Source organism: Hetaerina americana, unplaced genomic scaffold (genome assembly GCF_022747635.1).
Source record: "Hetaerina americana unplaced genomic scaffold, ioHetAmer1.1.p SCAF_11, whole genome shotgun sequence".
NCBI classification, from domain to species: Eukaryota; Metazoa; Arthropoda; class Insecta; order Odonata; family Calopterygidae; genus Hetaerina; species Hetaerina americana.
Window position 1 is genome coordinate 4713723 of NW_027286181.1, and position 25911 is coordinate 4739633.

Here is a 25911-nt window from a genome sequence, read left to right on the forward strand (position 1 = left end):
CTTGGAATGAAATTCCCACCCTCAATCCAGTTCTGCTACTTACTTTTATCACCTATTGTAACACTGAAATAGTTACATTACTACCCCTTTTGACAAAGTCAAAATTTGTAATTTAAAGAATAAAAGCAATACAAGATATATCAATACTTCAATTAGTAGTTAAGAAAACTTAGTTCATTATTAGTTTCAGAAAACTGAACCAGTTTAAATGAATTCACACAGCTCTAACATAAGCAAACATGATTATAAAAAAAAAACACGGCAAGATTGCAAAAATGCCATTCACAACAGGCTGGTTATTTTTATAATTTTAATGATAGAAGAAGCAAGTGAATCAATAGGTTATGTTAACTTACCAATCAAGCTCTCACACAAATAGTGCTCCTTGTCAAATTATCAAAGTCATAAAAAGAAAACTGGTAATTTTTGCACAGGCCATTAAAAGCAGAAGCAAGGTCCCAGCTCATACTAGGCTGAATCCCATGGTGCTACGCCTCTTAGAAACCACGTCAGTCACACACAAGATCCAGCCAAGCATAAGATAGAGGGTGCAAGGAGAATTGCAGTTGCCAAGGTCACGGCATAGCATCAGCAAAGCATTTCTATAATTCTAATCCACTCTACCACTCATTATTGCAATGGCACACTTAGAATATGCGATGATTGCCTATACCCATTATGGAATCATGCATTTATCTTAGCCCCATGTGGAAAATAGTCACATACTCCAACATGTAACAATCCAAGTCATCACTGAATGTTTGATTTACGGTCACACCATGAGATTACAGACCCTTAATGCAGGGAGGATGACAGCTTTGACCCACAATTCCCAACTTGATCCATGATTACATTAGCCATTCAATTTCCATATTACCATCTAACAAATGCACACGCACACACTATAGGCCACCGCTTACAAAATGCAGTTTTAATGTATTAGTCATAGCAAAATTAATGCTTATCACATGCACGTAAAACTTACTATGCAGTAAAGCCTCCTCTAATTACACTAAGTTAAATACAAACTAATAGCGAAACATGTCAATTTATATCACCCACTACTATAATCGTTCAATATTGGAATATGCATAAATGGGAAGTATTTCCCAAGTATCTTAGTAGTTTGCCTATCATCTAAAAATCCATTGCAACAAAGAGGTCCTTACTCTTCAACAAATCTGTGGCTATAAGGTACTTAACCATTGCAATCGAGTAGCAAATTATACATTAAGTCATACATGCAAAGTTAGTAACATTGGAAAGGCAGCATGTTTCTAAGAGTGTACTCCTGATAAGAAACTTCAAGTACACTGATTTTCATCTAGTCTCACTATGCTTCATTCATACAACACTCTCATTAAAAGTTGTACACAATTGGCAAGGACCAAGCCCTGACACTAGCGATTGTTTTTATTCTTCATACTAGTAATGAATCATGGTACTAGGGCCCACCTAATCTGGTTCTAACCAAGAGGAATGAAGGACAGTTTCAGGTATTACTTTGCGGCTTACCATCATGAACTGGTAACTAGTAACTGCAAATCCACAATGACTTTAATCAACACATGAATATATTTTCAATACAAAGCGTTGTCACATGACCTATGACAACTCAAAATGAAAATAATGTTCAAGCACGAATAAAAATCATTCTGTGGATCTGAAGTCTCTTTCATTAAGTTCAGCAGGAATAAAATCAACCCCGAAGGTGAACCAAATTGAGCCCTACCAGCAGATGAATTCAAACATTTAATTCACAAATATTGCCTCTTAAAATTAGCAGCAGACCATATCACCTTACATACAAACACCAGTCTTAAAAACACTCGAGTTTGCTATATCAGCATTTATTGTTTCAACTTTTCTACTTTGCAGACTATGACAGATTAACACAATGAACAAAATAACAGCAGTAGAAAAAACTTTTAAGCAAACATGCAGGAGGTTACCCCTCTCGAATTTAACAAGCCAATCAAAACATGCAAAAAATGCAGAACATGAATAGATAAATAAAAATTATACAAAAAAATAAAAGTTGCCATTTACAACTTCACCAAGGGTGAACACCACCAACATTCTGGGTCAGTTGTGATTTTTGTCCACAAATAATATTGACAATCATGCAGAAAGAAAACAGAACATCCTAATTTTAAGTCATCCAGTTTTCACAAATTTCTCGTTGCAAAACACTAGCAAATTTGGAACTGACATATGTAGTTACCATAAAATTATATTCAATGAAGGTGGGTCATTTAAATTCCTAATTATGTCTTTCTTCCCTGGGCATTATTCTTGAGATTCAATTTAGCCTTCATAATCATTGTCAACAAGAAAAAAATCTTGTCATGCCATGGAAAGCATGATAAGGATTTAATTAGAGCAATAGGATACATGCTATGATTTTTATGCCGGGCATTAAACAGGTAAAGAGCAGAAGTACATCTGTAACAACATTTACAGAGGAAAACTGTAGGAGAAATTTTATTTAAATAACTACTCCACTCGATATCTCAGAATTTATAAACAAATATCAACCCATTTCCTATAGACTTGCATATAAACCTAATGTAAGCCCTTCAGTATCATTGGTACTCATTTACATGGATCTGTTTTGCTGAAGCATAGAAGGTAGGACACTTTTATGGTAGACCTTGTGATTTTAAGATGGAAAAACAGTTTTGATCTACATGAAATTCAAATCGCATGTAATATTACAATAATAACAGAAAATGTCCAAGGCATTATTATTATTATTTCAACTCTGCCATTTTAAACATTCTTGATAAAATAGAATTTTATTAACATTTTAACGTGAAAATATACTAAAATGTTTAAAGGGTATTCTCATTAAAAATTTGGGTGCAAAGACTTGCTTATTTGATTTAACTAAATTCAGCAAGCATTCATAATTACCTATTTTTTATAAAGACCAATGTTACAAACTAAATTCTCCATGTTAAATCACAGATTTAATTATTAACTCCGAAAATGTTCCTGCAAATGAAACATTGTTTAAAAAAAAATGACAACATGATTGTGACAAATTATGTTTATTGGAACGTTTCAACAATGTTAACCGACTGACTTATCATATGAGCGCTCTCCTGGACGAACTCTAGTACTATTTATTTCAATAAAATTTTATATCCCCGGTAAATTACACACACCATCCAACCCAAAGGTTAGTATGTCAGTTACTAGTTTGCGTAGTATAAATCCTACCAAGAGTGAAATTTATGTGTAGGGGTGAAGAGGGCTAGTTTTTTCCTTGTCACCAATGAATACCCTTGAAGACTTGGTAACCAAAAGATCACACAGCGTGTGTGGAGCTGAGGGTGCCAATAGAAATTATCTGGAATAGAAACCCAGCCCCTATGGTCCACACTCCAACGCTCAACCCTTGGGACTACCACATCTTGATACAAATATCACAAAATATTGTGCATTGTATTTGACTAAGATGCAAATGGGCATACTTTAAATTTATACTACAACTACTACTTAAACAACTTGCTCAAATATCCATTTATTATGAAGCAATGGAGTATCAAAAACTTTGCATAATTTTCAGATGTTTTATGAAAGATTTTAACACATTTAACTATTCAAAATAAGAGAAATGATTACTAATGATTATCAAAGGTAATTATGATTGTAACCAGATAATTTTCACTTTCAGCAGATGAAAAACCTTCCTTTCTGATATTTAAGAGCATATAATTCTTGATTTTAATGAGTACGTATATTGCCACTATTAATAAAAATAATAAATCCCTGGCAACAAAATTACTAATCCTTGTTGTGTTATGCATTTCATATGAAATATCTGGTTCAATAAGAACAGGGCACCACTCATTTCCAATAGATTATCATTCCATATTGGATTTAACAGCATACAATTATTAAGCAGTCAGGTAGTAAGACGGGGCAAATTATTGACCCGTCTTTTGTGCTCCAATAAAGTTAAGATTCTCTTTGCTGCCATTGAATATTAATTTTTGAGCCAAGTCTATGAATATTAAACAAATATGCCCATTAAATAAAGGAATGTTATTCAGCATATCAACAAATTTTTTTTAAATCTTGCAGACAAGGGCATTTTTAAAGTTCCATGTCAGTTCCAGTCAGAAAGACCACCTAGTGTTTGTGTGTGCGGATTGTTTTCAGTGATTGGCAAATCTCGAATAATCATACTGTTCCATCCAGATTTGTTTATTACGTGTTTAGAATCAGCCCATTTCAACTTAGTCGAGTGACTTCAAAAAGTAAAAATTTTTTTTACAATCAAAAGTTTTACGGAAGAACAATCATGCATCAGAAAAGTATAGAGAAACTTAAAAAAATTTGGGCGAATCTGCACCTTTACATTAGAATGGTTTTTCAAAATTTTTAGAGTGGCTACATGACCACAAGTGATACTGAATGTTACGGATAACCTGGTGAGCTCAATACTACAAAAATCGTTAATAAAATCAAATGGTGATGTCTTGGAAGAATTGATGTACTAATACTGTAGGCATCTTAAATAAACATTTGTATTATATTTTGCAACAACATGAACCAGTAAGATCTGCTGATGAACATCAACTTAATATTACAATATTAACAGTTGTATCAGCAAAAAATGGTGCCATTATTAAGTTATAATGACCATGGGTGTCTTGATAGTTGACCAAAATGACAATCTTCTGAAATGTTCTAAGTCCAGGTTTTGGCTGAAATTCACAGAACTTAAAAGAGCTTCCACTACTGTGTACAAAACAGGGCACTAAAAAGGGGAAAATCCTCTAACAGGAAGGAGGACTACGATAATTGTTATGTCACATTCAATAAGATCTTCATTGACTACCATTAGAAGAATGAAAGAGTGCATACTTTTCATTTTTATTACTGTTTGAAAACAGAGCTGCCGCAAGAAAAACGTCCGCGAAGACCCACCAAGTAATATTCCTCCATTAGGACAATTTCACATCTCACTCCACTGTGGCCAACAAAATTAGTGCTATTATTCCAACTCATCCCCCATTTCCAGATATGGGTCTGATAGTAATGTACTGATAGCATGTATTTGAAGGGACCTGAAATACTGAAAGTTCCAACAAGTAATAGGTGTAAACTGGGATGGACCTATAGGAATTCATAACTGTATCTCAAATGGCAGCACAACTTAGGGGCATGTAAGCTATGAAGAAGTAACTTATAAATGTTCATTTAGTAGCCTATTGTTGATGGCACATGACAATGCCATTAATTTGTCAATACTATGAAATATAAGCGAAAGCCTTTTGTGCAAACACTTACCCAAGTTTTTCATATGTTACAAATTTGCAATGTGTCTCATTATTTATGAATTCCATTTTTTAAACAAGTTATGTCACTTAAGTCGCGCAACAGTGTTAAAGTACGATTGTAACAACTGAAGCCTTAATCTTAACTAAGTCCATAGCAGGGACTACTAATACTACTCTGGGAGAGCAACTCCAATTTTTAGGAAGTTGCAGGAACTAATATTTACGTAAAATATATTTCTTGGCCAAAGGTAACAATAATTTAATTGAAAGGCCCTTTCTTTTTATACAATTATAGCATTTAAAAGGTCAATGAAAATGTGTCAAAATTGGCAATGGTTGAAAAACAATGCCAAATACACATACAATTCACATTCAGTGTGGACAGGAAATGCAACCATACTATACGGAACTCCTTTAAAGGTGTGTCGGGCGGATGTTACAGAAAAAAGGTATGTTCATGATCATTCCTTTAATATAATGTTTGAAGTAATTTTCAATTTTACATAAGAGGTAATACCATTTTGCATATGCACTCAATTCATTTTACCACTGGTGTATCCATTTACACAAGGAAAGGTTAATTTTGGTCTTACATGAAAAGTACAAGAGGTAACCAAAAACTGTTAATCAGAATTATTTATGTGGGCCTGAAAGAATAGATGTGCTATCAAAGTATGTCCAAAGAATCTCAGAGGGATAATTCGGGAGGGATCAATAAACTGGAGCAATTTTGGATTAAATGCGTTAAACCTAAAGGGAGACTTGTGCGCAACTATAAAAAATGGATTATTCCAATAGTAAGTAGTTTCAATTTTGCTCGGACATCTCACATCGCTCTCACTTCAGTATTCATCGAGTTATTATTATAATTACCACCAGCTTGGAAATAGCCTAATTTGCAAAGGAAAATAACCTTTCCAGCACGAGCCATATTAAGTCTGCTACAGTAAGTTGGAAGCATATTAACAAGCATTTAAACAGCACAACACCAGCAATTGCTCATTAACCTACTAAATATCAGGAAATATTTTTTGAACGAAAATTCAAGATTTCATCAAGATTAACATTTGCAGTAATGCAAAAAAACTGAAATTTAAGAATGAAAAATTTAAAAAAAAATATTTGTCTAAAGAAAGGAGTTACTGCAGTACTATTCCTAAAACTCAAATTTTAGAAGAGCAGAAGTGACACTTTCTACATGTTTGCGTTTATATGTACATTTCAAACATTATTCCACCTATGACAATAATAAAATGCAACCATGGAACACACTATCAATAATGACATCATGATTAATTTTAGATTTTGTCATGGTATTCAATGCATGTACGTTTTTTCTCATAGTCATAGACTCTTAGCTTTTCGATGATACTCACAATTTATGAAAGGAAAAACATTGAATTGAACCAAAAGACAAACCAACTTTATTTTATTCAAATCTTAAAATATATGCCAACAGGTACAATCCTGTAGGCATTTTTCTGGTTTCTGGGACACAAAGACATTATCTTTAAATGCTGGAGATTTTCAAGCATTTTCCCACTATTTGGTGTTCCCCCTTTTACATGCACTTCATATAGAAGTCTCATTTCTTGCAAGCATTATATTCCTCAGAAAGCAACTTTTTCCCCTTAGGTAACAGTTTTCATCATGCTATGCCTTGCATTGAATGCCAGATTTTACAACGAATTACTTCTCATGCCCTTAAGTGTTTCTTTCTAGATTAGTTTTATCCCAACAAAACACACATCACTGAAGCACATTTTTGCAAGAGCATAACAGGCAAAAGGAATTGCAAGTAAAATAGATGGATTGGAGTACATGAAGTACAGTGAATCTTTTATATCATTCTCTACTTATAAAGGCATATATTTTATGTAATGTTAAAGCTTACTTCACAGCTAGCATGTGTTTAAGAGCCCGTTTGGAATTTAAATACCATTTCACATTTTGAAATTGGATATTTCAATGAACAGCCCACTGGGTTCCCAAAGTGAAATTTCTCATTGATAACAACATCAATTTGTCTCCATTATTTATAAGTTAGCTACACAGAAGTTAATCAGCACCCAGTTCCCTTCACTTGCATCAATGTGATTGATGTGGGAAAGGGACAAAACAAGTTCAATCCAGTTGGCTACCCTGAATGCAACTCCCCCTTTATCAACAAGAACAGAGTTGAAACTCTGCAATAGCAGCACCTCAGGGTCAAAAAGTAATAACAGAGATTGCACAGACATGGAGAAAATCATGACAGAACTGTCATTTTTCAATCAAGGTATTTTTATTTTTTGCAAATGCGATTGATGTGGACAACCCTCAGGAAATAATAGATACATTATCAGACTGCATGTATTTTTTGTGTGTGTGTCTGTTGATGAAAGGATATTTTCCATACGAATATCAATTTTTGTTGGTCCTAATCAAGTTAATGAAAGATGTGTGTTTATCTATTATTAAGGGGCCGCCAAAAAGTTGTTATGTACAGAAAGTGATACACGAACATTAAGTAAACCTATTTCATACATTATGAAAGGATGACATTTTCTATTAAAAGCACCTAGTTTCATCGTTTGCATAACCAACAGAATTTCAGTTTTGACATACTGAAAGAAGCATGTACTAAGAGACTGAGCCTTTCTTGGATCGCCTGAGATTGCTCTTAAAAGTCCATACTGGAAACAACCAGATGATGAACAATAACCTTATCTGTCAACATTGGTGAGACATGGCAAGCTTATATGCATTTGATAATGTTTAGAAAAAACTACATAGAAGACTGACCTGACCATTGCTAACAATATTTTAAGAAAAAGGAATAAATGATCGATCGCCACTATCACCTGCAAAATTAGGTTAATGGACTTATCAGTGACAATGCTTAACTCTCCTTTACCGACAGCTCTACAACAGGAAACATGAAATTAGTATTGAAAATACCACAATTTAGTTCATGCACTATGATTTGTCGAAACAGAAGATCAAGACACATTTCACGTGCTTCTATGTGAGGGTGCTGAAGCCTTCTGCGTGCATACAAATCACAACAAGGATGTTCAAAATTAATCATAGAAACTATTGGCTGGTGAAATTGGATTCTGTCAGGCATTTACAAAACCAATCACAAGATGGCAAGACATAAGACCATTCTCAGGATTAGTGTAGATTCAATTAACCAATGTACTCAATATTTAAAACCACATTAACAGCGCTATATGCAATGTTTAATGGTCCAGTGCCACGTTATTTATTAAATCACAACAGACTAACAGTATTAATAAAGTTTGCAATAAACACCTGTCAGAACCCAACACTATATCCTGTTCTCCCCTAACTATAAACCACCAAGTATCAGAACTAACACAAGTAAGAGGCCTATGCAGATTCAATTGCTTGATACATTTTCCTGGCGATTATTTCAACCATTACATTGAAGCCTTGAGTAATGACTGCAAGGATCTTGCTGTTAAACAGAACATTAAATTAGAGTGATCCTTATGCCACATTTCTAAATTTGAGCCAACATCCATTGGACCACTTCAGGGACATCACCATGGGCAAGTCTCTTTATGAGAGTCCATTAAAACCTTACCTCAATGTGCATTTAAATCCACAACTTCTCTATTCGGCTCGCAGGCTTGTCTACCGAGGACAAAAAGTGCAAGGGGAGCCAGGATGGTGACCGTTTATGGGACTTGGGTAGTTAGAACTCAGTCTGTGATGTGAATAGCATTTTACTTAAATACACAAGTCACAGGCAGAGTTCCCACACCAAAGAACCAGTCCAAATCCAGATCAAACAGAAGCTTAAGCCAGCTCCTAGACACAGCTTCACCATTTCAAATAAATAAACAATGTGCTCTTCTTGCCAAGCAAGCACCTCTGCAGACAAACACAAAATATGGCTCAAATTGCAACCTAAATCACCTGTTTGGTGCTGGTCTTCAGTCTGAAGCTGAAACTTGCCACCGCCCATGGGTCCATAGTCATCACACTCTGAGATGAGAATGTTAGTAAGTGAAAAAGTTTCACTTTTGATATCTGCATCATTATCATTATCTGTACATTGGCCACTTCCAATAAGCTCCTGAATCACCTCACCATGGCTCTCTTCCTGAGACCCCATACTACTAACACCCGAGCTACTGCTGATACCACCAAGAGATGAACTAGTGACTTCATCATGAGGACAGAGGAACACTTCAATCTCGCCCCTATTGGTTTTCATATGAATTTGCAGACCCTGTAAAAAGAATGACACAATTATAAACCAACTTTCAGAATCTGAGAGGTATACAAACCAATATTTTCAGCGCCCCAAAAAATCACAGCAAATAACACTTATCAATCAATTACACAATGGCTTACAGCACAAGCATTATTAACCTAAAATTACGAAAGCCTCTAAATGACTAGCCTAGAGCACTAACATCTTATAAGCACTCATTGACATATGCACTAAAAAAACCATAAACACAGCAATCAACCCAAAGGTCGGTTTGGTAGGGTTGACGATAGAGTTCACCCAGTACTAAGCCCTATACGGCGTGTGAAATTCACACATCAGGGTAGGGGGGCCAGTTCCTTTCCCATTGCCGGTTATGGTTTCCCAGGAAGATCTGGTACCCGAAAAATCACATAGCTTGGGTGGAGCTGCAGGTGCCCAGAGTGCCTTGCCCGGGAATCAAACCCGGAACCCTCCGGTCAGCAGTCCAACGCTCTACCCACTGGACTACCGCAACCCACGACAAGACATATGCACTATCATGGATTATGCATTTTGCGATTAGCAACAAATTTTTGTAACCGATCGCTAGTTGCAGCAAAGTAGTAAAGCTATATGGCCACTTCATGACCTCTGCTCTCTACTTACATTTGATGGAGGTTGGACATCTAGTCTGGCTCCTGGAGGTGCCTTCACCACCATTACAGTTTGATTTCTATACCCTGAAATGCTCCTGAGATCCTGGTATGTTATATAAGCATGCTTTCGGTCCTCACTCAGTAACCGCAGATCCCTCTCTGTGGTAAATATTAATTAATTTAAAGTAGACAGTGATAGAAGAGTATATTAGATGAACTTATATGCAGCCGTAAATTAGAGAATAAACCTAATTAGGACTAAAAGCAATGCTTAAAACTCCACATCTTTCACCCAATGCATACTTCACCTATACCATTAAAATATGATTAACAGTATAATTTAGTGAGGCTGCACATTAATTAGGTGTGCTCATAAAAAAGGAGTTCATTAAAAGAAGATTTTAGGGGGTCATTAAATCATGAAAAAGTAATTGGAAATCAGACTAGGATCCTTGATAAATAATCTAGCAGTAAATATTGTTCTTTGCATGCCAATCCCTCAACTAGAGGGTTCAGCCATCCTCATATATACTGTACTATTAAATGAACTGATATCATGGAAATACAAGCTCAATACTCTTAGGCTTTAACAATCATTATTTCAAATCAACTGGTACTGTACAACTTAACTGCACCAATCATAAACAATTCACCAGAACAAATCATTGCTGACTTACCTGTCTCACTTATAAGCTCATCTAGCACATTTTCTTTGGCATCCAGTTTGTCCAAATATGCTTGCAAGCTCTCGACCGTGTGCTGACTACCATCAGTATTAAAATTACCACCCCTAGAATGGCAAACATCATTATGTTAAAATTAAAGCATGACACATCTTATTAAAAAAACAATGAACGGATAACTATAATTTCTAACAATCTTTTTCAATGTTTCTGAAATACCCTTATGATTCAGCTTCACCACAGCTAGACTTAGCACAACTTTATAAGAACTTTACCTTCCCCAATGAGATATGAATTGGGCATTTCACTATCTATCCAAGGATATCTGATAGATCACCAATACGGTAATTCTCAAAATTGCGAAGGGATTTAATTTCTTAAAAAAGGTGAGGCTCCCATTGAGTTTATCAAGAAAAGATTTTAGAGATTAGGGATTAATGAGATTTATTTCAATTTATGCAAACGAAGTTCAGCATAGATTCATCAAGTTGATTAAGCAACATTAGTTTCATATAAAAATCAATCAAAACCGGCAATGCTATGCTTGGAAATGTTGAATCCCTCAGTAGCCTTCTCCGGGAGATGGATCAACAATTGTTACTTCCTCTAAAATAAACCTTTTTATAACCATTTATTTAGTGCATCTGTGAAGAAATATTTCTCTAGGTGCAACTTTATTTAACTTCAATCATCCACCAAGGTAGCTTCCACAAAAATTCCCAAGAAAGAAGATGCCCAGGTCTTAAATTATGTGAGAAAAACTTGCTACAAATTCTTGACTTCTACTGCCATCTGATAATCAATATCTCTCCTAAATCTTAAACAATATCCTATTAACTGTTCAGCACCAGAATTTCACTTTCAACACAGGAATGGGATTGCCTCCACTTTATGTCTAGGCAAGGAACTCGCCTAGACAAAAAGTGATTACCTTTGATTAATTGGTACTTGGCCTGCATAGCACAACCTGTTTCTTTTCAATCAATTTCTGACTTACTTTGGAAACCTAGGTTTAATGCTTCAATTCCATTTCAGGAAATTGGAAGCAAGGGGGTTCGACTAAGGAAACAAACTCATAATTGCATAATTCTAGGCTACATATATTTGTGTTTGATGCTCATCTTAGAGACTACTCAAAGAAAAAAGGGTCCAGCACAGAGAAATTAATATGAATTAACTTATGTACGCAAACCACATTTAAGGTAAAAAATTAAACCAATAAGAAATGCAAAATGCCAAAATAGTTTTGGCAACAAAGTCTTTGACAACAAAAATTTTAGATGGCAGCTGGAGAACTAAATAAATTGCAGATATACCTAACTTATAGTCAAGTAGTAAAAACGTAACCAGCAAATAATTACAGGCACAGTGGAGAGAAAAATTACAGGGCTTAGCTCTAATAATTATAATTTAACTGCATTTAATATTACAATAATTTATGGAAAAACAAAACAGTAAATTCTAGCTGGGTTTAATTATGATAACCACTGGGGTCAATCACCATGGAGTCTAAAAATAACTCACCTCCATTGAATGTTGTTTTTTGACTTCTTCTCAAGGATACCAATGCCCTCGAGCACATTGGTGATGTCATAGATGCGCCGCTTCTGAACACGCAGACTTTCTGAAGCCTGATTCAAATCAACCACACCATTTGGAGAGTTTTGCAAAAGGCCGACAAATCTCTTGGTCAAAAGACCTAAAGAGGTATCATAACGTGTTCTCTCCACACCAGATTTAGCTGAGAAGAAAAAAAATATTGACAGAGGCTGACAAAAAAATGCACTTATTCAACAGATGACTTAATACCAGTGCATCACAAGTTTGTCACTTGACTGACTTCTGGCATTCTTACTTTTTGTACTTGGACTTGGACTGTCATAGACAGAAGAAGGTGAAGCTAAGCGAATATGAGGAACTGATGTTGATGGCGATATGCCTCCCCCTCTTGGACGCCTGGACCCTCTGGGAGTTCTAAACGTCCTTATTTCAGCAGTAGAGTTGTCCAAATTCAGCCGCCTCTTGACCCCCTGAGAGACAAAATAATCTTGGATTTTTAACTGAAAAACATCCACCTGAATGGATGTGACAACATCATCAAGTGCTGACTCTACATAGCATTCTTCAGATTTCTCAGGAATAGAAAACTTTGAAATGTTGTTGAACTTTGTACAGAAAAAGAATAATCACTCGGGCATTAATTAGAATGCTCCGCTGTAATAAGCTCACATGACAGCGAGAAAATAAAATTTTTATGCAGGACAAATTTATATGCAAATAAAGCAAATTTAAAAAGTATATACTGAATTGTATTCCAAAGGTTGTCTTCTCTCATGTTTTGCATCAGAGACAACTTAAGTTAATATATGCTTATGAAATTTAGAATTTATAATCAGGAGATATCTATATATTAATATAACTCACCACATACACACTATTTTCAAAGGACATACAGGATTGAAGAAACTATAGTTATTCTTTGAATTGAATTCTAAGAAACCAAAAGATGCTCTGAGAAATCTTACAGCCATAAAGAAATGGAAAGTTAATCTTTATCAAGAGCTTAAGTTAAATTTATAAAAGACAGAAATGAGTCAATTCATTCTCTGCAAGATGCCGGTGTGGATGGAAAAGATTTAATTTGCAAGATGCCAAATAATCAAACTGCTCGCGCAGCACAGTTTCTATTTAACTACAAACTTACCACTATGATTTTTTTTACATTATTAAGAACTAAGCATCACGACATAAAACCAGCTGATACTGCAATCTATCTGACGTGACAACATTTCTATAATTAACTCCATTCACACTTCAAAGGTATTATGGCAAAATGAATGCTGTAATTTCCATAATTCAGGCACATTCCAACTCTCTATTTGTTAACCAGATTAACTCAAAAATAGACTAACAAAACTTCTTTATAAATATGAAAGCAAACTATAGACGTAATGAACCTATAGAAGACAACAGCCATTCATTTTGATACCCTGTATTTCTACTCATTCCTTTATCATATATATGAAATGACCTACTCTCAACACTAGCAAATTCTTTAATTCCAGGGCCTAGGACAATGAACTCCCTTTGTCACATGTGACAAAACAACTTTACTTAACATTGAAGAAACCACTAATTCCCCCCTGTCAACAAAAACCCCTTACCAAGTACAGATCAGACCTTATTACTTTTTCTTTAATGAACTCAATGCCTCACCTCAGAGCGACTTAAGGCAGCCACTGGCCTACCCCGCCCAACCGAAGTAGGTGGAGTTTGGCCATACTCATGGTCCAAAACATACGAAGGGCTCTCATCATCATCATGTGGTTCCAGCTTTATCGTCGGGGATGGTGTTGCCAAATTGAGCTCCAAAGCATTTTCAGCCTTCAGACTTCCCCTAATTGTCTTCCCCCGACCTCCAGTTGGTGTTGTTTCTACTGACCCAACATAACCACCTGGTCTTCTTCCTCTCCGATGGCCTCCTGAAGGTATAACCAAAATTATTACACAAGGGGTCAATCCAACAGCTATCATCGTATTACTTTTAACTGGACATAAAGAATGTACCTAACTTGCAAAGAGCAGGACAAATCAAATTTTTTATTAGGAAATTATCAACCAGGAACTATTCTTTATGATACTGTTCATAACAATAATGAAACAGGCAGCTGAGTAAATACTTTTATCAGCCGTGCTGAACTTTAAATACATTTATTATATTGTTGCTGCACTTCCAGGTTTATTGTCTGCGTGTATTTTTTTGTGGAAAAGGCTTATAGACTTCAAACATTTTTATACAGTAGGAATCTAAATTATTTGCCATAGATTTTTCAGTGAGACCCTTCACTCCTCTACTCTTTTACAATTCCCTCTTTCCTAACTCTCTATTGATTTACTTAATGTTCATCAATCTCCTCCAGCATGATATTTCAAAGGCTTCTATTCTTTACTGGTCCAATGTTCAGTCTCTGATATCGGAGAGAGTCATTGCGCCATTTGAATGTTTTGAGAATATGCTTCATTATTTCCAATCACAAGTTATTTGAAATAGTTACACATCTTTACGAGTGCCTTCTTGGTTTGAGCTATTTTATCAAGAACCGTACAAGCACATCAGCTATTTCAGTATGTATTGCTAATTCAATATTGTGCCACTTGAACTCATAGTAAATTATTAATCAATGCCCATTAGTTAACAAAATTATGCATATTTATGTATCCACAAAAATAAAAGGATAATGATTAATGGTTTTGATATAATTAGCTAATACCCACCCCGTCCACGTCCTCTGGGCCTTCCAGCTGATCTGCTTTTAACCGGGATGGACAGCACAGATCGTGAAGCTGGTGAGCGAAAGGCAGTGATGGTTGTGTTTGAAGGGGAATACCCCTCTGGTGATGCAAACACCATTGTGTGGGGAGAGTGAGCCATGACGTCGGCCAGCTGGAGACCTCCAGCCCCCCCCTGTATCTTCTTCCGAGGCCCTCCTGGAGAGGGTCAATGCATGTGGATGATGGATGATGGTCAGCAAAACCACCTCCCACCTCCTGTTCCTGGGATCTCCAGGAAACCCAACTGACTGTCAGACACGTCAGACTGCCTGACAGTCGTCATGCCCGGATGATTGACTATCTCTCCAAACCTCTAGTGGGCACAGAAAAAGAAGTTGAGGGTATTCCATTGTTAGTTTTCCAAGTATCACCCTGAGAATGTAACTTCTAAAAGCAAATGAAACTTTGTAGAGTACTTCCAACATTTTAAAGAGGAAATATCACATCATTTCATGACAAAAGTCACTCAAGTAGTAAAGACTTCAATTAAATATGGTAATGTAAAGTTAAAAGCCATCTAATCTAGCTTTTTGCTCTGAATTATTTGAGATGGTTTTAGCTGCACCAAATAATTATCAATAGATATTCTCTTATATTTGGGGCAATTAATGGTTGAAATTCCATCCAATTTAACCTATTTTTTATAATAATAAAACAACAAAATAAGAATAAGTTAGAAGAACTAGATTTAAGTTAATAATATTAATGGTAGAATAAATTTTCAAATTTACATTTTTTATACATTCATGTTGGATGATCTAACACACACCTTCAAATGACATTGCAGTGGCAAGCCAAGTATCGTGGGGGCTTAGTTGTATATTCAATGAGTAAGTAAACTAAGTAGTGTTTGGACATCCTGAGAGACTGAAAAGGCATTTATGGAGTACTGCCACATCAAATAATGTTTTGATTTTTTTGTGATAGCACAAGTAAAAGCTGAAATAATCTCTATATTGGAAGATGAATTTTGGCTAATTCTAAACAGTCCATTTACTTTCCATCAATATTTATGTATGGTTTCAAATATAAAACATCATGCTGCTTATGTGAATATTTTTTATTCAGTTATTGTTCCCAGAAAAATAACTATTATACACACACTGACATCTAGACAAATAATTCAGACAATTGTTGGAATGTGTTAAAAAAATTGCTTAATGCATGTCGAAATTCCTATGAGTTATTTAATGAAAACAATACTTTCCCGATAATATCAACATAAAAAGTTGAAGTAAATGCAGAAATATGCAATTTTAGGAACAATGAAAACTGAACCGAGAATATTCCAGAAAATATACTCACTCCTCCCCCTTATATGTGCCCTACTCAAGATGCTGAAAATTCTCTATGGTAGCATAAAAATATCAGATGAAAACGGAAGGCATGTTTACTTTTTCAGAACCAAAATGCAAATTTCAAGGCCATAAATCCTCTTCTAATTATGAGAGCATTAGAAAGTTTATAAATTACCTTACGGATATTTATCTAGGCATGTACGATTCATGAGAAAAGTGCTGACTCTTACTATTAATTAGTAATGGGGACATCAATATAAATTATATTTAACAGAGCAAAATAGCTGATCGACCACCAGGGTTCTGTGATGATCTGAACCCTTGCCATTATTAATCTCACACTGTCAACAATAAATCAAAAATTTTGAATGAGTAGCAAGATGGAAGCATTCAAATTAACCTAATATTAGCTTGGATGCACCCCTTCTCACACCTACAATTTAATGAAAGAAAATATTGACCAACTAAACAAGGATGCTGGATGAACATTCAAATTCCAAATGAATGAGAAACCCATTTGGAAAGTACTGAAAGATTAAGCAATGAAATTATCATACCACTGGCTTCAATAATAAACTGTTAATAAAGCAGCATCTTGCTAAGATCATATAAACAATGTTTGGATCAGGACTTGCGCATGACCTCGTAGGTAAAATATTAATTCCTGCTTACAAATTAAATAAGGAATGGATTTTACACCCATGATGTGTTCACACATATCATGAATTTCCAACACACATTCCAATATTTTTACTAATCCTGAGCGACTCATGTCCCCGAGAGACTACTGAGATGGTAAAATAGGTAAAAAGCACACCTATGGAGACAGGGTTGTTGGCAATTTGAAAATTGTGGAGTACAAAAAATTGTATGAATCACACCAAAGGATAATCTCCAAACTCACGAGACATCCTCCCCTTGGTGAAACTGCTTGATCTATGCTCCTGCGCAGACTTGTTAGCTATTAATGAACTAAAAGTGCAATTGGAGCAATGGTATTTACCTCACAGAGTTTAAGACAAGAAAACCAAAACTTGCCAAAAATATCAGTCAATTAAAATGGTGAATCTACACAGTCCAACACAGATATGACGGTCAAAAAAGTGACCAAATAAAGATTTGCATCTCAAATATTGATTAAAAAGTGTTTTCAGATATTGTTGAAAAATCTTAGTGCACATGCATCCAAGGTTGCCACTCTTTGGAGGAGTCAACAATTTTTTGGGCATCCAGCCTAGAAGAAAGGGGCAATATTACAGGGAGTTTTGGCAAAGCTCATGGTTTACGCCTGATGTATGAAATATATGAACAAAAATCTCAGCCAACACCATTTTGCTCAATCATTAAGCCTGTTTGTCCTCTTACCCTCCAAACAAACATACTAATAAACCTAAACCATTAATAACAAAACTGACTTGCTGTTTCAATGAGTGAATGAACTGCAGATCATTAAGGGACATAGATGGGGACAATAAGGATTAGATAAGACTAGACAGATGTAGTCTAGGTAGATAGGTAATTAAAGGAGCATTTCCAAGATACAGTAAACCTGTAACATTTAGGTAACTATCAAAACCTGCTTAATTCCATTGTTGTGGTTACAAGACTTGTAATAATAGCCACGCAGATCACTCATTACTCTGCAATAATTAAGAACCTACCAATGAAACAGGAGAACTTACATAACAAATTTAACTTCTAGGATTACCGCTAAGGCTATAGCTTTCCTGGTTCACTCACCTCCCTCCCCATACTCATTATGCTCACCCACCCATCTGCTCCCTTCATCCTAGGAATTTAAATTCTTACAGTTAGAACCTTTTATAAATTTAGGTCAGTGAAGTAACTTTTCGGTTTCGCCAAATGACTACTATAGGTATAGAATAATACCTAAAAACTAGTTAACCCCAGAACCCATAACCATGGGTTCCTAAAATAACTACTTCCTAATTATGGACTCCAAAACTTCCTATATTAATTCTTTCTTCAGAAAAATTCAATACTGTACTACTCTCACAAAATCAAATTAAATAAAGCTAAAATGGCTTCTGAAGAATACATTATTCATCACTATAAACTGTTGCCATGCACAAACTGCATGAGGACGACTCATGTTTTATGGAACATGTTGGTTAGTTAATTCGCTGTGAAATGCTTTATAGCCGATTGCTAGAAAACAAAAGGTATGGTTATATATCTTATATTGTAAAAGCATTACTACAGACATTTTTTCCATTAGTTTCTAGTTTTAGATTTTCATTGATGCAAATCACCATCATCCCACTTGGCCATAGTAAATCAAGTGACACTGGTCTTTAAAATATATATTTTTCTACTTACTCTTACCCAAGCATACCTTGTCCCTCAATACCTCAGCCTCTAACATTCCATTACATGTCAAAATCCACACCACCTTTTCTTCCTTCAAATTTATCCTTGATTTCCCATTTTCCTTACATGTATAAAACTGCAGCATTTATCTAAATCTCCATTTAAATAATTCACTTTCAATTTCTCCCAGCAACTTTCTCTCTTAACCTACCATATATCACACTCTTTCGCAAACAAAACTGTTACCTGCTTAACACCATCTAAATCAGGGAACTGGAAAAACATTGATGCTATGGAAGCATCATGGCTGATACATCTAGTTTTTGCAGTTGATCTACAAGAAATCTTAGCTTATTTTTGATTTAACTTAACACAGCTTATTTTCACTATGCACATGTCTCTTAACCATTCAGTTTGTGCTGATTCTTTTTTCTTAAAATGTTCAGAACCATGAATTACCACGCTAGACAGTTTGTTAAGCCTTCCCTCCATAGAGTCTCTCCCTATATTTGCAAATATAACTTCCATCTCATTGGCCAGGCATGAAAAAAATGTCACACTACACTGCATATTTTCATTTAGTTTCCACCTAAGAGACCACCGGTTCCCCAATTACTTTCATTTGAATAAAATCTTACCCAAACACTCATATTACTACTAAGACCACATTTCTCCACAATACTGTCCAAACAAGTGAGCTGACCCCGATTATTTTCATGTTTATTTTAATATATTCCCATTTCTTGATAAACCCACCATTATGTTTTCCCTTACAACTTCATTTTCATCTCATACATTTTGCAGTAATTCAGCAATACACAAAACAGTTAAATCTGTCACTTAACAAAAACTTTCATGTTCTACTCTTAATTAACACAATATCTTCAACGCTGTATAAAACTCATCTAATGCCACTCCAATAATTTATCATAATGCTTACGGGCACTCATTAAAAAAAGGCCAACCTGAGTGTATTTCAAAGTCCAACACAACACTACCTTCATTCAATGGATTGCCTATTTTTGTGCATGACATTTTGTTCATGGAGACCGTCCACCCCATCAAAGCTGTGATATTAACACCACTCATAATTCTTCCTTGCATTACACATTTCTACAGGCGAGAATAACATTTGAACACACAACAACTTCTGGTACACTTGTAAAGGCTGGGCACCTGGGAAACATAGTTATCAGTGTTTGGCCATACAAAACCTACCTTTAACAGAAGATTACCAATATTAATGTGAATGTGTTTTGCCAAATAAGTTAACATACCTCAACTTATCTTCAGCCAAATAATTGACGGAATAACAACATGAATGCCACTTCGCAGTTGGTACTATAAGAACTAACAGTTCCATCCTAAAAGGTGATATATAAAAATTTTGATGTAGCAAGCTAGTTATAGCATAAAATTCTGATGCTGTCGCAGCATGCTGATCAATGCACAATAAGTACTAATAACAATCAACTGCACCTTCAAGATAGAAGTTTAAGGCTGTACAGAATGTTATCAGCCTTTATTTTTATTGGCTGTCAAATAAAATTCTCTCTTTGGTATGGTGCTGTACTTCATGGAATGTCTGTAATTAATGTACTTATCTGTAATTGTAGCAATTTTGCATATTCAAATAAAATTATACATGCACTTGGCTTTGGAATCATCGAACATCCCAGAACAGCTCAGTTCCAATAGTCAAGGGTGACACACACAGAAGCAAATCTGTGTTTTTGCTAACCTGATCTCCTTACATTAAGCACTATGTTTCATAATACTCCCAACATCCATCTTAGGGTGATGCACCTAGTGCCCCCCTACTTCACCCTTAAGATAGATCCAGCTCTAATAAAAACAGTAAGGGCATTTGGCCACCCACTCCATAACACCCTCCTCATCTGACTAAATGGAATCCCACAGAAATGGACAAGTAATAACAAGTTCAACCACACTCTCAGGAATCGAAATACAAGGAAAGGTGCAAAGCACTGGGGGATTACCACACCAACTTCTAGAGTTTTATTAAAAAATGTCAATTTCCATTGTTCCCCTGAATTTTCATTTAATTTTCCCAGGCTGGTGGCAGACCCTGGGAATACACATTCAATGAATCAGAACAATTCTTATGCACAATATTTATTACTTTCCAATAAAATTAGCAAGGTCACACTTCATCAAAAGCTAAAACTTAACTCAAGAATTGCAATAATAAGACGGAGTATGAGTTCCGATGGCAAGAAGTCTCAACACTGAGATCACTTCAGTAATGTCTTTTAGAAAATGAGCAAAGCCAAAACACGAAAAAGAACAATGTGCACATAAATTTTGCAAATATCCAACACATCTAAAGACAGAGATTCTAAAAATGAGATGGCAACATTAACGTGAATGCAAAAATTGCATCAGCAATGTGGCCACCAATTTTATTCTAGTATGCACACCTGAAATATACAGCTTATTTGAAATTGATACATCAAAACCCACACAATCATCATTTTGCATACTCTATGAGGAAGTGTTCACCACAGCAATATGCCATTTGGATATGTTTCCGAAAAAACCCAGTCACCCTAAAGGTCACAAGAGGGTGGCAAAATTTACATTAAAACACAACATTGTATGAAAGGTGGTTGATGTCATCACATTTTCAATCACTCACTGACACAAGCTGAAGGGGTGACTTCAATTCACCATATCACACAGCCAAAATGCCTTATCTTAGAGAACATCATCAATTTCCTGATCAAATTTTGCAAAAAAAAATTGCACTAAATAAAGATCAATCAATAAATACCAATGCTAAGTGGTGCCCGACTAAACCTGTAGCACTATCTTAACTTGTAACCTAAACCCATTAACACTTTCCTTTCTTTACTAAAACGCTGAGAAGCCTTTATGAAAGATTATGCCTAATACACACAATTCATCAACACCATATAATATGTATTAATAGCAGGAATTAGGTTGCCTGTTGATTTAATCCAAAGCAAGACTACCCTTGCTTTTGGCCAAACAACCCTGGAATTCCTTTACTAGCCCCCCACCATAAGATTTAGGCATCTATTAGAAATGAGTTTTTATACATATCATGCACCGATTTTATATCTTGAATCATTTTTTTCACATTTAGCTCATCCTGTTTCACGAATTCCTTTCCCATAAAACTTATCCATGCATTCTAATGGAATGTTTTCAATAGACTTTTTTCAAAATCTAATTGTCACAGTACTTTCCAAATCTTGTCTATTCATTGGAACCAATTCATACCGCTTAGATGATGCCAAAACTTCACTTGACTTACTCCTAAGACGTCAAAAATCTGATCTAGTTTCATAACTAAGAAAAAGCATTTTGAGGATAACCATTCCATTTCAGGGCACAAAACTGCAGCTGATGGAAATGGATGGAGGAACATGAAGCCCATACATTTAATTTAAATGTCACATTTCTAACTACACACAGTTAGTGGATGTCTGTTAATATTCTCCCATCAACAGCAATATATTTGATAAAATACTTCAAATAAATACAGAAAAAACACCTGGTCAACTATGGTCAGTCAATGATCAATAAACAATGTCACCGTCATGAAGCATAAAAAATAAACTCTCATGAACTATCTACTCAAAAAATGAAAAATTATAACTATAGTTACGGCTGGCATAATTTCTTCAAATATTAATGCATGTGTTTACCCATTGATTGCATCACAACTTTAATGGTAACAGAGAGTTAACTGACAAAAGGTGGCAACTAAAAATTCTAAATAGCTTTTCGATATGAAATAGTCAAACTTCAAAATTCTAGTACACAATCAGCTGATGTTATGAATGCTAACTAAAAACCATTATCTAGTCTTATCTCTTCTTGATATCCTAAGGCCATCACCTGCTCAGCATATGACAGTTATGCTCTGCATCTTATTCCGTAGCACTTAGCATTTTTTTCTCTATCTACTACTGCCTTCAGAACAATTTTGGCTAAGTACTACCAAAGAGTATGTTTCAATTAGTATTACCAAAGGAATTTTCATTCCTCTTGCCAGGGTTAATTGGCAAAGTAGTTTGATCATTCAATCTTTAATCATTTGCGACACTTTATGTCAATTCTGAATGTTGATGTGTTCAAGCTATGAGAGTATTACAGAACAAAAAGCTACCACATCTTACGTACAAGAAATACAAGTTTCTTGGATGTAGGACTTTACGAGGGCCTTTCTGAAATTAACACAATTAACGAAACATTTTATCAGAATATTTCAATATATAATATAATATTAAGGTTAAAAATTAATTCAAATTCGGGTCCAATAAGTTTGATTAACTCTTAGTAGCACGAAAGTGGTTTATTCCTGTATCACTGAGTATAAGCATAAGACAATCTTTGTTAAGTGAACTAAAAACTTCCCACCAGGTACATTTTAACTCTAATATAAAAATAACAGAACTCATTTTGAAATTCAAACCAATGGTCATGGAGTTAACGTCGGGTATGTAATTACTGTCATGTCTTTCAGATCGGCAGTAACTATAATTATCAACAATTCGTCGAATGTGAAAACATTGGCCTTTATCATGCTCCCAACATATACAGACAAGTTAGAGCTCGACGAATGCATTCCCTTAATATAATAAAAAAGTTTCTAAAAACATCGTTAACTGAATCACTCAACTTAGGTTGCACCTGAGTTCATAGACAATAGATGCTACGATTTAATTACAGATATTCCTCAGGAAAATATTGCCATTCCGGCGATGCAGTAAGCTCAGCTGTGAAACAGACTCGTGACACTTGAGAAGGTACTTGAAAGACACGTCGGCGTACAAAAGCCGAATTTGCACGTGGTTAAATACTAGAAACAAAAATGTGGCACTAAACACTGGATAATAGGGTTGAAATGTGTTCGAATTTTGCTTGATGCACAAGACCGACTGGAATATCTTTCCATTGGTCCTTATTGCCAAGCAGGTTCTATATTATACCAGCATTTACGTCAAAAGTACGGATGTATATATTGGATGAAAGTTGCGATCAACGCATGTTGATAGAGTAAAATTCTGAAAACTCATTTCCAGCAAAAAAAGCCTCTGATACTACATTGGAATCGCCCATTCAGGAGCTCGGGGCAACACGAGAAAATAAACTAATATGCCCTCGTGAAAATGAAGTAGGTACTTCATTTTTTACCCTAATTTTCTAGTTATTCTAAATTAAGCATTTAGTAGCACCAGACAACAGGACACCGGGTCAAATTTCATTGAAAGAAAATAATAACCGACAATACCTAATGAAGAATTTAATTTTATGGCAAGTATTCGTTTGGGTTCTAACTCAAGACCGAAAACCAACCACGAATGCCCAGAGAATATACCGGTTTAAGCAGAGTAATTTAAGAAAATACTTTTGCATTTGAACAAGTCTTCACGCTCAAGTTCGAAGCTCTTGGGAAGCAAGGTGGAAAACAATGAAACCGATATCGCAAGTGTTTCGGGAGTTTCCACAATTTAGCGAAATAAACAATTCCACAAATTTTCAATTAATAAATACTGATCGCGCATTCATTCACGGCACAATGTTACACCAAGCCCTACGGGTGGAGAGTACTATATTCGTCAATGGCACTTCGTTATTAACCATAATGTTTATCGGAAGATTTTAATATAAATAACCTCAGTAAACCATGATTTCATAGATGGAGAAACAAGAAATAATATTTAACAGTTTTCGATCGCCGAAAGATAAGCAGAATTGTAGCGAATGTTGATAAAAACAACCTGACTGAATTACACACAAATCGCACAATTTCTGTTTTGGAGTATCATTAAATGGATTTAATATAGCGGGGCACACAACAAATCCGAATAACACACCGTAAATCACGATCAGTGAAAACAGGAGTGCAGTCCAAAACCTTGTCCGTTAGGTAGGGTGCAGTCGACAAAAGACGCCGATTAGCTGCGAGTAATAAATAACTTAAAAATAAGAATACATCCGACTAACAAACATATCGAGACTAAGTCACTTACCTTATATCACGATCCTTAGGGCCCAAAAGTCGCCAAACCTGCAATGTAAAAAATATTAGTTACAGAAAATTCTCACAAATCGAGTGTTTTACTCTTTTTTCCTCCGTAGAACGTCACAATGTGCATTAACCAATCTATATTGGCGGCATAACATAATTACATGGATACAAAGTAATTCCCTAAGTAACTCTCCCACTTTCCATAGTACAGACATGTGCTCCAAACGAGCATTTCACGTAACGCTCAACGAGCTACTTTCTCATGAAATAACGTTATAAGTGGAAGTATTCTAATTTTAAATTTTCAAGCAATACTCAAAAACTAACGAGTCCACGAGGATTTTGTAGTAATCTGTGATGGTTTACCAAGCCCCGTAGGACTACTAGCTGAAATATATGCTTACATTCATTCGCAATTTTACTATCTGGCGTCCTCAACAGAGTCATCAGCGCTGCGATCATCTCCAGATTTCATCCACAAATACCGTCGGCAGAGGATGATTAATTAACTTTGCGAATCAAATGATCATTCAAAACACATCAACAAACTACTTTATAGCTAATAATTAAGATATTTCTATGAAATCATCGTAGTCTTTTGTTTCACGATTTCACTCCAAGCCGCGGGTAAATGCTCACGAAGTGGTACACATTTCAAGGCAGCATTAACCTATTCCACGGGCCCATTTATCAACAAAATTACAAAAATCGAAATAATTGAAGCACGCATCATTCTATAATGTGATACTAAGTAACTCATATTACACAACAAATGACCTAAGATGCCACAAGACAGCCTACACTCACCTATGCGTGGTCCCTGCCATCTGCTCAAGCAGCCAGTAGCAACAATGAGTGGCGCGAACTTGTATTTCCCGCAAATTACGTATATCCGGTGAAGGCCCTGCAACAAGCATAACACTGATATATCTTCATGTTTTGGAGTATAGGTCGGGTAAATACTAGTTAAATTGAAATTGCGAGAAACAAAACGCATTTTGTGCTCGATAAGAGTAAATTAAATATCCCTGCTTTCAAATAAAATTAAAGGTAGACTGGAAATAGTCCTGTGACATACTGCGGGT

General features: G+C 35.4%; 1 protein-coding gene across 2 annotated transcripts in view; it reads right to left on the reverse strand.

The window, feature by feature from the left end:
* The window catches only part of LOC139700885 (transcription factor E2F3-like), a 30080-nt gene extending 4417 nt beyond the window's left edge, over window positions 1-25663 (reverse strand). Inside the window, exons 1-9 of one of the 2 annotated variants that reach the window (XM_071599327.1) lie at window positions 25634-25663; window positions 24828-24865; window positions 15116-15485; window positions 14057-14322; window positions 12696-12870; window positions 12365-12581; window positions 10835-10947; window positions 10168-10316; window positions 9222-9537 (exon numbers count right to left, since the gene is read on the reverse strand). In XM_071599327.1, the coding sequence (XP_071455428.1) occupies window positions 9222-9537; window positions 10168-10316; window positions 10835-10947; window positions 12365-12581; window positions 12696-12870; window positions 14057-14322; window positions 15116-15272 (1393 nt within the window). In that variant the 5' untranslated portion in view covers window positions 15273-15485; window positions 24828-24865; window positions 25634-25663. Of the gene's footprint in view, window positions 1-9221; window positions 9538-10167; window positions 10317-10834; window positions 10948-12364; window positions 12582-12695; window positions 12871-14056; window positions 14323-15115; window positions 15486-24671; window positions 24705-24827; window positions 24866-25633 lie in introns of those variants that run through there. The other variant, XM_071599328.1, reaches the window with a different exon arrangement.
* Window positions 25664-25911: the final 248 nt, after the last annotated feature.